The following is a 14,134-nucleotide window of genomic DNA, read 5'->3' on the forward strand; positions in this document are numbered from 1 at the left end:
ACTTTGCTCTTAGTTAATTAAGTTCTGATCATCTAGTAAAATGCAGCATGCATCCTTATGGTCACACACAACAACGTGTAGTTTCAGGCATATGTTCAACAGCATAGATTAATCATGTACATTTCTTAAAGGAGCACTCCCACAAAATGTCTTATGATCAGGCCCATTAGAGAGGTCCATTATGTAAATTGTGGTGAAGGTAATTTTCTTACCAGTGGTTGTATTTGTGAGTTATCCCCTCCTTTCTGGTCCTCCGCTGTATCATGTGACCAGCAATAGGACTCTCCAACTGACACAGTGTCTCATGTGTGGACAGGAAGTCAGTTTCTCCATTCATTACTATCACAGCCTCAATGTGAGTCTCATAGGAATAAATGGAGAAACTCACTTCCTATCCACACATGAGACGCTGTGGCAGTTGAGGAATCCTATTGCTGGTCACATGACACAGCTGAGGACCAGAAGGAATTGCATAACTCACAAATACAGACTCCGGTACCAAAATTACCTTCACCATAATTTACATAATGTGCCTTTGCAACAGGCCAGAGAATAAAACATTTTGTGGGAGTGCTTCTTTAACCCCTTCCCGCTCCTTGACGTACTATTACGTCATGGCAGCTGTATCGTTCGCGCTCCATGCCGTAATAGTACGTCTCGGGAGTAACGGCCGTTTCGGCCGTCCTCCCGACACATACAGGAGCTGTGACGCTGCTGTCTTGTTCAGCAGCTGTCACAGCTCCTACAGCGGGGACCGATCGCTGTGTCCCCGCTGATTAACCCCTTAAAAGCCGCGTTCTATAGAGATCGCGGCTTTTTAGGGGTTAAGCTGCCATCGCCGGCCTGCTACGCGATAGCGGCCGGCGATGGTGACTATGGCAACCGGACACCAAACAATGGCGTCCGGCTATGCCATAGACGGAAGCCTAGTGGGTCCTGACAACGTCAGGACCCACTATGCTTGCTGTCAGTGAGTAGCTGACAGTTCTAATACACTGCACTACGCATGTAGTGCAGTGTATTAGAATAGCGATCAGTGCCTCCTGCCCTCATGTCCCCTAGTGGGACAAAGTAATAAAGTAAAAAAAAAGTTAAAAAAAGATGTGTAAAAATAAGAAAATAAAAGATTTAAAAGTAATAAAAGTAAAAATCCCCCTTTTTCCCTTATCAGTCCTTTATTATTAATAAAAATATATAAACAAACAAATAAACTATACATAATTGGTATCGCCGCGTCCGTAACGGCCTGAACTACAAAACTATTTCGTTATTTATCCCGCACAGTGAACGCCGTAAAATAAAATAATAATAAACCGTACCACAATCACAATTCTTTGGTCACTTCACCTCCCAAAAAATGGAATAAAAAGAGATCAAAAAGTCGCATGTACCTAAAAATGGTACTGATCGAAACTACAGTTCGTTACGCAAAAAATAAGTCCTCGCACGGCTTTATTGATTGAAAAATAAAAACGTTATGGCTCTTAGAATAAGGTAACACAAAAAGTGAATGATTGTTTACAAAACGTATTTTATTGTGCAAACGCCATAAGACATAAAAAAAAACTATAAACATCTGGTATCGCCGTAATCGTATCGCCCCGCAGAATAAAGTGAATATGTCATTTATAGCGCACGGTGAACGCTGTAAAAAAAAACGAAAAAAAAAACAATAGTAGAATTGCTGTTTATTAGTCACCACGCCACCTAAAAATAGAATAAAAACTGATCAAAAAGCCGCATGCACCCCAAGAAAACTACAATGGAATCCTCAAGGGGTCTAGTTTTCAAATTCGGGTCACTTTTGGGGGGTTCCCAATGTTTTGGCACCACAAGACTTCTTCAAACCGGACATGGTGCCTAATAAAAAAGAGGCCTCAAAATCCACTAGGTGCTCCTTTGCTTCGGAGGCCGGCGCTTCAGTCCATTACCGCACTAGGGCCACATGTGGGATATTTCTCTAAACTGCAGAATCTGGGCAATACGTATTAATTTGCGTTTCTCTGATAAATCCCTTTGTGTTATAAAAAAAATGGTATAAAGAGGATTTTCTGACAAAAAAAAAAATGTAAATTTCACCTCTACTTTACTCTAAATTTCTGTGAAACACCTAAAGGGTTCATAAACTTTCTACATGCTGTTGTGAATACTTTGAGGGGTCTAGTTTCTAAAATGGGGTATTTGATAGGGGTTTCTAATATATGGGCCCCTCAAAGCAACTTCAGAACTGAATTGGAACCTAAAAAAATAAATAAATGAGGCAATACTTCGCTTCTTACATAATACAGATAATGAGCCGTGCCCACCCCGAGATGACCCCAGTTTTGACCGTTTGTATAAACGGAGACCCCTATTAGACCGTTCCAGTGCCCGGTTTTCCCAAGCATACACCCCCGAGAAGTGTATTTCTATTGATGAGTCCCTGGTACATTTTAAAGGGAGAGTTCAATTCCGCGAGTACCTGCCGGGTAAGAGGGCAAGGTATGGCGTGAAGATGTATAAGCTGTAAGAGTGCATCAGGGTATACCTACAGGTTTAGGATATATGAAGGAAAGGCCACCCCCAAACCAGACTGCATCCTGGACTACAATAGGTACATGGGAGGGATGGACTTGTAAGATCAAGCCCTGAAGCCCTACAGCGCCATGCGGTGTGGTATAAGAAGCTGGCCGGGCACATCATACAGATGGCATTGTACAATGCGTACGTGCTACGTCGATGTGCAGGCCAGACGGGAACTTTCCTGGAATTTCAAGAGGTGATTATCAAGAACCTAATCTTTAGGGACCAAGAAGGGGGGGCACCCAGTACTTCTGGAAGCGAGCCCAAACGCATCGTACCAGGGCAACACTTTCCAGGAGAAGTTCCCCAAACTGGCAAGAAGGGAAAAAGTCAAAAGAGGTGCAAAGTCTGCTATAAGAGGGCGATAATGGATGACACAATATATCAATGTGACACATGTCCCGAATAACCAGAGCTCTGTATGAAAGTGTTTTAAAATTTATCATACATCCCTTGGTTTATAATTTACCCCAATTTTACTTACCCTGATGCACTCCGCACAGCTTATCCCCCCCCCCCCCCGTCTTTCCCCTCTGGGCCCTGCTGTGTGTCCAGGCAGCTGATAACAGCCACATGTAGGGTATTGCCATACCCGGGAGAACCCACATTACAGTTTATGGGGTGTAGGTCTCCGGTCAAAATGCTCACTACACCTCTAGATGAATGCCTTAAGGGTGTAGTTTTTAAAACGGGGTCACTTCTTGCGGGTTTCAACTGTACTGGTACCTCAGGGGCTTCTGCATACATGACTTCGCACTAGAAAATCCCCAGTAGGCCAAATGGTGGTCCTTTCCTTCTGAGCCCTCCCATGGGCCCAAACGGCAGTTTATCACAACAAATGGGGTATTGCGGCACTCAGAACAAATTGCGCAACAGAATGGGGTATTTTGTTTCTTGTGAAACTAAGAAATTTTCAGCCAAAACTACATATTATTTGAAAAAAAAAATTTTGTTTTCATTCCCAGCCCAATTCAAATAAGTTCTGTGAAAAAACTATGGGGTCAAAATGGTCACAACACCCATAAATGAATTCCTTGAGGGGTGTAGTTTCCAAAATGGGGTCATTTGTGGTGGGTTTCTATTGCTTTGATACCTCTGGGGCTCTGCAAATGCGACATGGCACCCGAAAACCAATACAGCAAAATCTGTACTCCAAAGAACACACAGCGCTCCTTTCCTTCTGAGCCCTCCCATGGGCCCAAACGGCAGTTTATCACCACAAATGGGGTATTTCCGCACTCAGGACAAATTGGGCAACAAAATGGAGTATTTTATTTCTTGTGAAAATAAGATTTTTTGAGCTAAAATGACATATTATAGGAAAAAATATATATTTTTTTAATTCCCAGCCCATTTCAAATAAGTTCTGTGAAGAAACTATGGAGTCTAAATGGTCACATTACCCATAAATGAATTCCTTGAGGGGTGTAGTTTCCAAAATGGGGTCACTTCTGGTGGGTTTCCATTGCTTTGATACCTCTGGGGCTCTGCAAATGCGACATGGCACCCGAAAACCAAACCAGCAAAATCTGTACTCCAAAGAACACACAGCGCTCCTTCCCTTCTGAGGCCTCCCATGGGCCCAAACGGAAGTTTATTGCCACAAATGGGGTATTGATGCACTCAGGAGAAATTGGGCAACAAAATTGAGTATTTTGTTCCCTGTGAAAATAAGAAATTTTGGTAAAAAATTACATCTTATTGGAAAAAATGTCATTTTTTTAATGTCACAGCCCAATTGAAATAGGTGCTGTGAAAAAACTGTGTTGCCAAAATGCTAACAACAACCATAAATGAATTCCTTGAGGGGTGTAGTTTCCAAAATGGGGTCACTTTTGGTGGGTTTCCATTGCTTTGATACCTCTGAGGCTCTGCAAATGCGACATGGCACCCAAAAACCAATCCAACAAAATCTTGACTCCAACAAACATATAGCGCTCCTTTCCTTCTGAGCCCTCCCATGGGCCCAAACGGCAGTTTATCACCACAAATGGGGTATTGCCACACTAAGGACAAATTGGGCAACAAAATGGGGTATTTTGTTCCCTGTGAAAATAAGAAATTTTGATCACAAATGACATTTTATTGGAAAAAATTACATTTTTTTCATTTCAGAGCCCAATTCAAATACGTGCTGTGAAAAAACTGTGCGGTCAAAATGGTAACAACAACCCTAAATGAATTCCTTGAGGGGTGTAGTTTCCAAAATGGGGTCACTATTGGGGGATTCCTACTGTTTTGACACCGCAACACCTCTTCAAACCTGGCATGCTGCCTAAAATATATTCTAATAAAAAAAGAGGACTCAAAATGCACTAGGTGCTTCTTTGCTTCTAGGGCTTGTGTTTTAGTCCACGAGCGCAGTAGGGCCACATATGGGACATTTATAAAAACTGCAGAATCTGGACAATACATATTTAGTAGTGTTTCTCTGGTAAAACCTTCTGTGTTACAGAAAAAAAAATGAATAAAATTGAAATTCAGCAAGAAAAATGAAATTTGCAAATTTCACCTCCACTTTGCTTTAATTCCTGTGAAATGCCTGAAGGGTTAAAAAACGTTCTAACTGCTGTTTTGAATACTTTGAGGGGTCTAGTTTTTAAAATGGGGTGTTTTATCAGGGTTTCTAATACATAGGCTCCTCAAAGCCACTTCAGAACTCAAGAGGTACCTTAAAAAAAAGACTTTTGAAATTTTCTTAAAAATATGAGAAATTGCTGTTTATGTTCTAAGCCTTGTAACGTCCAAGAAAAATAAAAGAATGTTCAAAAAACGATGCCAATCTAAAGTAGACATATGGGAAATGTGAACTAGTAACTATTTTGGGTGGTATAACCGTCTGTTTTACAAGCAGATGCATTTAAATTCAGAAAAATTCAATTTTTTCAAAATTTTCTCTAAATTTTGCAATTTTTCACCAATAAACACTGAATATATCGACCAAATTTTACCACGAACATGAAGCCCAATGTGTCACGAGAAAACAATCTCAGAATCGCTTGGGTAGGTTTAAGCATTCCGACGTTATTACCACATAAAGTGAAATATGTCAGATTTGAAAAATGGGCTCTGAGCCTTAAGGCCAAAACTAGGCTGCGTCCTTAAGGGGTTAAACTGTTGAGATGAAGATGAGGAAGAAAAACCGGATTAGTTTCCCAGCACTGTCCCTTGAAAATCGAGGAAGTGATGATGGATTTTTCTGAGATTAATACTCAGTCCATCGGACAATCGAGACAAAGTATAAGAAATACATATGTTTATTGTATAACAGCTACGCGTTACGAGATTGGAACGATCTCTTTATCTGGCTAAAACATAGTTGTTGCTAGGAGGACCTAGCAGAGTTTAAATAGCTTCAAAAGACCACCAAAACCAGAAGAAGCATTGTTGGGGTTAAGGGTTAAACAGGAGTTAACAATATATAGATACATTTAGATGCATACATAAAAAATTCAACATTTAGGAAAAGGATAGTTGTCCCTGTGCTGTTACTAAAGATGGCGGCGTCCTTCCTCTCTCCTACCCTTAAGTAACCTGACCTCGCCCCACTCACATACGCCCCCTCCTAACCACCCCCCCTAACTCCTTAACTCTTTCCCTTCCTAACATCCCTGATCATGGTGGCCTCCCCTATGGCATTCTGCAGGGTCCAGCCTGTACTTTACAGTAACAGTCAGACTGTGCGTGTTTATAAGCACATTAAGATGCAGAGTGGAAAATAAGGCAGAGAGTTTTGCCGTACGAGTCTGGTCGGGATCATGTATGACTAAGTGTAGTCAATAAATATATACACTTTTGTTTAATCTCGGGGAGGCGCTATGTAGGTGCAATGGTTTTCTGGGTCGGCATATCCGATTGTTATGCTGACCGCCGGGAAACTACGGAGGCCTGGAGGGGTCTCCACAGCAACCGAGGACTCTGAACCGTCTCCCTGCTTCGCTCCCCATGAAACACTCGGGAGTAAGGGTGTCATGTGATAGGTTGGGCTATTGGAGCTTTTATTCTTGTATAACCTGCTCACCTCTAGGTTGATTTTTTGTGATTTATGATTGTTTCTCAGACCATATTTAGGGCATAATAGTGTTTATAGGGACAGGATCCTGATTTGGGGTTGCCCTTATTCAGGGTGGTTGACAGCCAGGGTATAACAGGGATTCTCAGAATAAAGATATTGCACATCTATCGATTTCCTACTTTGCCATTTATATCCCTGCTTGTTACTGGTAGAGGGATTATTTCCTGTTTGAGTGCATTAGTTCCTAGTATAATGTATTTTAATATTGATTTCTATTCATTCTTAAATTAAAAGTTAGGTTTTAATCTGGGCACCATAACGATTGCAGGCTTCAGGGTTTTTTCATATTGAACTCAAAGTTTTATGCAATTCTTGCTAAGCTCTACTTGTACATTTACTGCACCAAATACGAAATTTTCCATCTCCTTAAAAAAGATGCATAGGCTCCTCCCCTTTGTATAACATCACGCCACCTGAAAAAATTATTAGTTCCAAACACAAAACAAAACACAGTTAGAATTGCGACATTCTCCATAAACAAGCAGTTTTTAAATGGGAATGAAAACCCTCATGCTGAACGTTTTTACTTTGTTAGGACATCAGCTCTTAAATGGCGTCATCGCTGAATTATGTTTCACCACAAGGAGAGAGTAACATTTCCAAATACTGGGCATATCTGAGTGGAAAGTAGAGGAAAACAGCTGGAGAGAAATAATTTTACTCACGGCTTTGTGGAGGTTGTGGTCTAGATCCATTAAGGTGTTCAGTCTGCAAAAGAAGAAACTAGTTCACGCAGCGTGGTTAGAGATAATTTATTGCATTATGGGGATATTTCAGTGAAGTACCACACAGAGTTTTCCACTTGGACACATTTGTCAGGCTGTTTGAGAACAATGTGCTAACTATTTGCAGTCATCCTGACATGAGATGGTCAGCAATTGAAGATTTGTAGTTAGGAAAGGCAACAGTTTTGGAAATGTCATTGTTATGGAATTGAGACCAAGGTACTGTGGTCATGACATAGCACCACATCACTGTATATGGAGGAGGATACTTATTAACTAAAAAGGTAGCCATTACATAAAAATATACAAGCTGTAAATGCTACAATCATTAAAATAATACACATCAATGGAAAGTTCATTAAATTTCTTGTGCATTTTTTATAATACCTTTAATCAGCATGTTGTGAGATCATAATACTGGAAAATACTGGTATAGATGTTACCACAAATAACAAAACGTGACATAAACGCGTTAACCAGACTATTCACATCACAAATTAGAGAGAGTATAAGACTGTGTTCACATCAGCGTTGCTTTCCATTGAGGGGTTCCAACTAAGCTATCCATAGGGGGAACCCCTCAAAGGAAAGGTAAATGAAAACCTTAGCTATCAACTGCGCTATTGAGTCCGTCAAAACAACGGAACCCTTTCACAGCGGTGACAAATGGAAATCATTAGCAATGTTTCCGTCACCATTGACCGTTGTAAAGGTTGTTGCCTTTGTCACCTACCTATTTTATCTTGGTGATGGAAACCTTGATTTAAAGAATCTGACAGGATGTGACTATACATGGTCTGACAGTGGGTTCTCAGACACACAAGACGGCAGCTTTTGGTGATGATTTGCTGATTCTTACTACTAATCCATCCCACTCGATTACTCATTTAACCGTTATTCACTGAGTTTGGTAGTGTCTCTAATTTTAAAGTGGACTTCGATTAGTTGTAGATCCTTAAAGGGGGTTTCCGAGTTATTTCATAAATTGGCAAAGGTAGGAGGTTTGCATACATAAAATAAAAAAGGCCATTAGGCTCCTCAGAGATTGTTCTAGCGCCTCCGCTCTTTCCTTCCCGCCGCTGTTTATTGACATATCTGCGGCGATGATGTGCCCGTATACCCACATGATCGCTGCCGTCAATCATTGTTGTCAGTGGGTGTACGGCACAAGATTAGTGAGGACAGTACTTGGTTGCAGCGATTACATGGGTACGGGCATGTCATCGCTGCAGCTATGTCAATAAGTAGCGCCGGGAAGGAACAGAGCGGAGACGCTGGATCAATGGGGATCTGGGAGGAAAGTAATGGCCCTTTTTTATATATATATATATATATGTATGCATCCCTCTAACCTTGGGCAATTTATGAAATAAGTCAGAAAACCCGTTTAATGTATCCTTCCAAGAGAGCCTTATACAACATCTCAATCATAATTCTTTATATAAGTGGCCAGATGTATCATAATCAATTCATATCTGGAGATTCATCTGCCTAAGAACCTGGCCCATCTGTTTTGCTTGAACTACATGCCTCTTTTAAAAAATATACAGTGTCATCTATACTCATTGAAATTACCATATGTGTCTTGGATGGGATGAAAGAATTTGCTAAAGATCTTTTTTATCCCCAAAAAATATTTACATACTTCTAAGCTTACCTATTTGGCTTCCCAAACATTCCTTTATTAAAATCACATCCCTCTTCTCCACCTTTTTATGGGACAAGAAGCGACTCAGACTCGCATATCAATTATTGACAAATAAAAGTTGCTTTGGCATGTCCGGGCTCTCTGACAATAACACATACTATAAAGCAAACCATATCCGTAGATCGGTCTCTAATATTTAGAATACACCCTCTAACCTAAACACGAAATTCAAAAATCACTTACTCACTCACTTAGAAAGGCGAGCACTTTGGGGATTATATAGCCATACTCCAACTGTCATATACACAAATAGCTTTATTACTGGCAATTTTTCGGTTTAGAATGGCATGAATTAAGAGGTTAAATTATTATCAACTACCTCACTTGATTTACCCCTGGGCCTAGGCCTAGATAATGTTAATCCACATCAGAAAAGCCATGCAACTTTCTGGGACCTGTTGTTGCCCATAAAACTGTCTTCTGTCTTTAATGGTAATAAAAGGCCTGACGTTTAATCTTTATTAAAGTAGACTGGTATGTAACTTGCAGACTAAATTTGTCTTGACCGTGGTTTAATATAGTTCCGTATTACACTCCCAGTAAAAAGCATCTTTCCACATTTTTGATTACTGAAGCTAAACTGTGGCGTAAAATAAATATCCCCTCTCTAAAGTAAGAAGGGATGAGGTGGCGCAGATTTGTCAATTGGAAGTACTGACTAACTGGGATATGAAGACCAGAGCCAGGTTTCTAAAACTTTGGAAACCATGGTTAGACCGCAATGCCAAGCTCTTAAATACATGGAGAAAATGAAAAAAGAAGGATCCTATAGGGCGCTGCTGCGTGGCTGGAGTAGATAGTCAATAATGGTAGGAAATATATAAAAAGATATTTATTGAACACATGAAGGGCTACGCGTTTCAACACTGAACCAGTGTCTTCCTCAGGCCGTTAAAAACATATACAAAGGGGTTGCTTATATACCTAAGACGTTCGAACGGCGCTCTGAACGGTCCCGTCACTTGCCATCTCAACCGTTCAGAGCGCCGTTAGAACGTCTTAGGTATATAAGCAACCCCTTTGTATATGTTTTTAACGGCCTGAGGAAGACACTGGTTCAGTGTTGAAACGCGTAGCCCTTCATGTGTTCAATAAATATCTTTTTATATATTTCCTACCATTATTGACTATCTACTCCAGCCACGCAGCAGCGCCCTATAGGATCCTTCTTTTTTCATTTTCTCCATGTGTTCTAATTAGCGGTGACTGGTTGTTTCACCGGCTTGGATCCTGGCAGCAGCACTAGTGGATTTACCTATTGCCTTTACCAACCTCCACGTGGTGAGCATACTAACTACGTTCTCTACTCCTTTTTAGTCCTGCTGACCTGCACTATGTGGCGCCGTGCTTTTTGCTTCTTTATTTATTTAAGCTCTTAAATAGGAATACTTGAATTTATAACAATCCTGAATCCCGTACAAGATTCTGTGGTCCTATTAAATGGGAAAAATTTAATTTCAGGCTACACATGGTAAACATGTATCTACCTTGACTCTGTATCAAAACTCAAAATGATCTACTAATCCATCGCCTTATTTCCACTCCCCTTTTTAACAATATCTGTGAGTTTTAGGTTAATACCACACCTTTCTATAGGTCATAACGATGTGCATTAACAAGATTTTGATCTTTTATGGGATTTATGTTTAATTTCTCTTAACATATTTGTTGATTTTGGTAAATTACTTTGCTGTTAATATATATGTCACAAAGAAGATCAGACACTATTTTGGAGAAAAATGAACCCGAAAAAAGGCTCAAATACATTGATAAATGTGGGTTAACATTCCATTGATTCAGCATTAATGGGATCTGACATAAGGAGGAATAACAAGTATTCTGGATGATCAAACAATGATAAAACTCACCTGTAAGGGTAGAGGACCTTCCTAAAGGAAGCACAAAATATGATACTTATTTGTTGTATTTGTTTTTTTATTAGCAGAATTTCCAAATGTATTATTTCTGCTCAGTCTTCTGTGTCTGGTCTTGAAATTTTACATTATATTGCAGTCAGATGCCGGACTGAAAGGAATTTCATTGTACTGTACTGTAAACATAACGGCTCTTAATTTTACTTAATTCTATGTATAAAAATTTCAATTTCCTGAATTGCTGATAGTTCTTTTTACATTCAAGTGATACATTGTATATTTACAGCAAAATTATGTAAAATTCTTCAATCCTAAACTATTTTTCCTTCCTCTTTGCTATAGCACAATATTCAATAAGAACAATTACCTTAGCAAAGGTTTTATTTTTCTGTATTTTGAAAATCTAAAACATTGAAATAGATATTATTTCTGTTAGTTATCAGTGTGTTTGGTGCAACTTTGTAATTACTTTTTATTAAAAATTATTTTTACTTTTTCAGATACAACTGCATTGTATCCTGGATACAGAGCAGCTGTATCATGTGCTGAAACCTGTATCCGTCAGGTCAGCGGGACTGACGGGTTCAGTGACAGCGGTTTCTGTATTATTTCAGTAGAACTCTGTCTCATCAAGGTTGCCTACCCCTGCCCTAAACCATGCAGATTCAAGTGTAATCCTCAAAACATGTAACACCCACTATTATTTATTCACCTTGAATGCAGCTACTATTTACATGCCAGTAAATGTACCAGTTTTTTTACTACACAAATCATTAGCCATAGTTTCTGATAATTTGTTGGAATGGAGCTCAATGACCAATTCACTACTGGGATCATGTGGTATCCATTATTGAGTCCTGAAAAAAATATTCAGATAAGTATTTAGACCAGTGGAATGCCAACCCGGCCCTAAGATGGCTATAACTAACTGAAGCCAACTTTATGTTAAAACTGATACACTGTCCTACACCAACTCAATATAGGGCCTTCACTTTAGATCTGTGTTTCTCAATGTTTCTAAGTCAAGTACCCCTACTCAAATACATCATGACACACTGTGTTGCACATTGAAAGCACACCATGAGGACAGTGCAAGTACCCCCTAAAGAGATGCTGTGTACCCCCAGAGGTATATGTACTACAGGTTCAAAACATAAACTTTGAACCCGGTTACTTCAATTCCCATAAACAGTTTTCATGGAGAGAGACCAACCCTGTGGCTTGGATAATTGGAGTATCTAAAAGCTATTGGCACTGAAGCTCAATTGACCAGCACTGAAGTGACATTTCAGAATTACTGAACATAAAATCCAATCTGAATTTGACACTGAAAAGACAGATCATCTTGATCTGTGCTGTAAGGGCAAAATGTAACGTTTCTCTCTGCAGTGGCAGATGGCGTCTACCTCCACCGATTAATTACTTATGATATAGACAATAAATCCAAGCTTCTTCACATTAAAGTGCTGGATCTACCTGACTCAATCTCAGGGTTTTAATGCTTACACAGTAAAAAAAAATCTTTAATGGGGTCCTGGGAGGATCCCCAAAATATGCTAATTGTCATATGTTTAGAAGATTAGGAGTTCAGCTCTATGTATTCGATTTTTGGTTCCTTACGACTGTTTTCTCCTCCCAGGGTTATGAATATGTTGGCCACATCCTGTTGTATCTGGCTTTTGATCTAAGTCTCCTATTAGCAGGTCTATTAGCATTTAAAAAAAAACAAAAAACTATATACCCTGTGCTCGTGTACAGTTTAAGCCATGTGAACCCTCTTTTGATTATAGTATGTTCTCTATACTGCTTCATAAATAGAGACTCTATGTATGTTCTACTTTACCTATTCATATATATAAAAAACAAACTGTTTCCTTACTTGGTATGTTTGTGTTGGGTCCATTTTGGGTCCATTTCGATTCGGTTCTATCAAATTTGCCGCAAATTAAAACTGCCACGATTGCCCCGAAAACTAGTCTCTGGCTCTCTGATGTCTTCTGATGTCTCCATTCAAGCTCTTAACACCAAGCCTGCATTAGTGATGTGAAAGGGGCAGCCATCGCACAGCGTGTATCACACCAGCAGGTGGAAGGGAACACTGCGCTGGCTCCTTTCCCCTGCTTGTGTTTCTGAAGCGCCAAGGCCCAGTGACTCTGCAGCTGCCTTTCTGTCCGGGTGCTCCTTCTCTGCTCTCGTGGTGTCACTACTGCAATAGCAGCCATAGCATCTGCTGCGTGGCCCGCTCCATGAGATGACCCATACCCTGTGGCGCCTCTAGCAGCCACTATGGCTGCTACAGCGGTAGCGATGCTATATTCAATAGTATCTGCATCCATAAGACGCAGATACTATTGAACACTATGGCAGGTATCTCCCTTCTCTGCCATTTATACAGGCTACACTGGATCACGCCGGTATACGCAAGGATTCCATCGGAATTGCGGAGTAGCTCCGTTCGTCGTGGAAAGGGTCCTAGGTGAGTATATATATTTTTTTATTTGTTTGGGGGGTACTGTCTACAAAGGAGTAGTGGGGACTGTATGGCCAGGGGGAAGTGAGGGGCTGTATGGCACTGTCTACAAGGGGGAGATGGGGGCTGTATGGCACTATCTACAAGTAGGAGGTAGGGGGCACTGTCTACAAGGGGGAGGTGGGGGCTGTATGGCACTATCTACAAGGGGGTGGTGGGGAGCTGTGTGGCAATATCTACCAGGGGGAGGTAGGGAGCTGTATGGCACTAGCCACAAGGGGGAGGTGGGGGGGCTGTATGGCACTGTCTAAAAGGAGGAGGTGAGGGACTGTATAGCATTGTCTATAAGGGGGAGATGGGGGGCTGTATGCACTATCTACAAGTGGGAGGTGGGGAGCTGTATGACACTATCTACAGGGGGCTGTATGGCACAATCTACAAGTGGGGACTGTGTGGGGGGCCCAGTCAAAAGTGTGCTATGGGGCCCAGTGTTTCCTAGTTACGCCCCTGGCTCTCGTGCCAGCGATGCACTGAGACTGACACATGATGTGTCACGTAACAATGCAACGTGTGTGTCACAGTGCAGCACCGGGACCAGAACAGAGAAGGTCTCAGGAGTGCCCGGACGAGTGGTGAGTAAAATCAACCACTGCTCGGTTCCTGGGTCTCCAGGCTGCAAGGTAGCCTTTGTCTATACATAATTACAGAGTGACACAGTGG

At 40.8% G+C, this 14,134-nt stretch overlaps 1 protein-coding gene across 1 annotated transcript in view; it reads right to left on the reverse strand.

Annotated features, from left to right (window-relative positions):
- Nucleotides 1-14,134, reverse strand: part of LOC142656299 (uncharacterized) — a 154,989-nt gene that overhangs the window by 21,417 nt on the left and 119,438 nt on the right. The window contains exon 9 of the mRNA XM_075831193.1: nt 7,303-7,345. Coding sequence (XP_075687308.1) covers nt 7,303-7,345 — 43 coding nt within the window. The remainder of the gene's footprint in view (nt 1-7,302; nt 7,346-14,134) is intronic.

This window comes from Rhinoderma darwinii, chromosome 6, assembly GCF_050947455.1.
Source record: "Rhinoderma darwinii isolate aRhiDar2 chromosome 6, aRhiDar2.hap1, whole genome shotgun sequence".
NCBI lineage: Eukaryota > Metazoa > Chordata > Amphibia > Anura > Rhinodermatidae > Rhinoderma > Rhinoderma darwinii.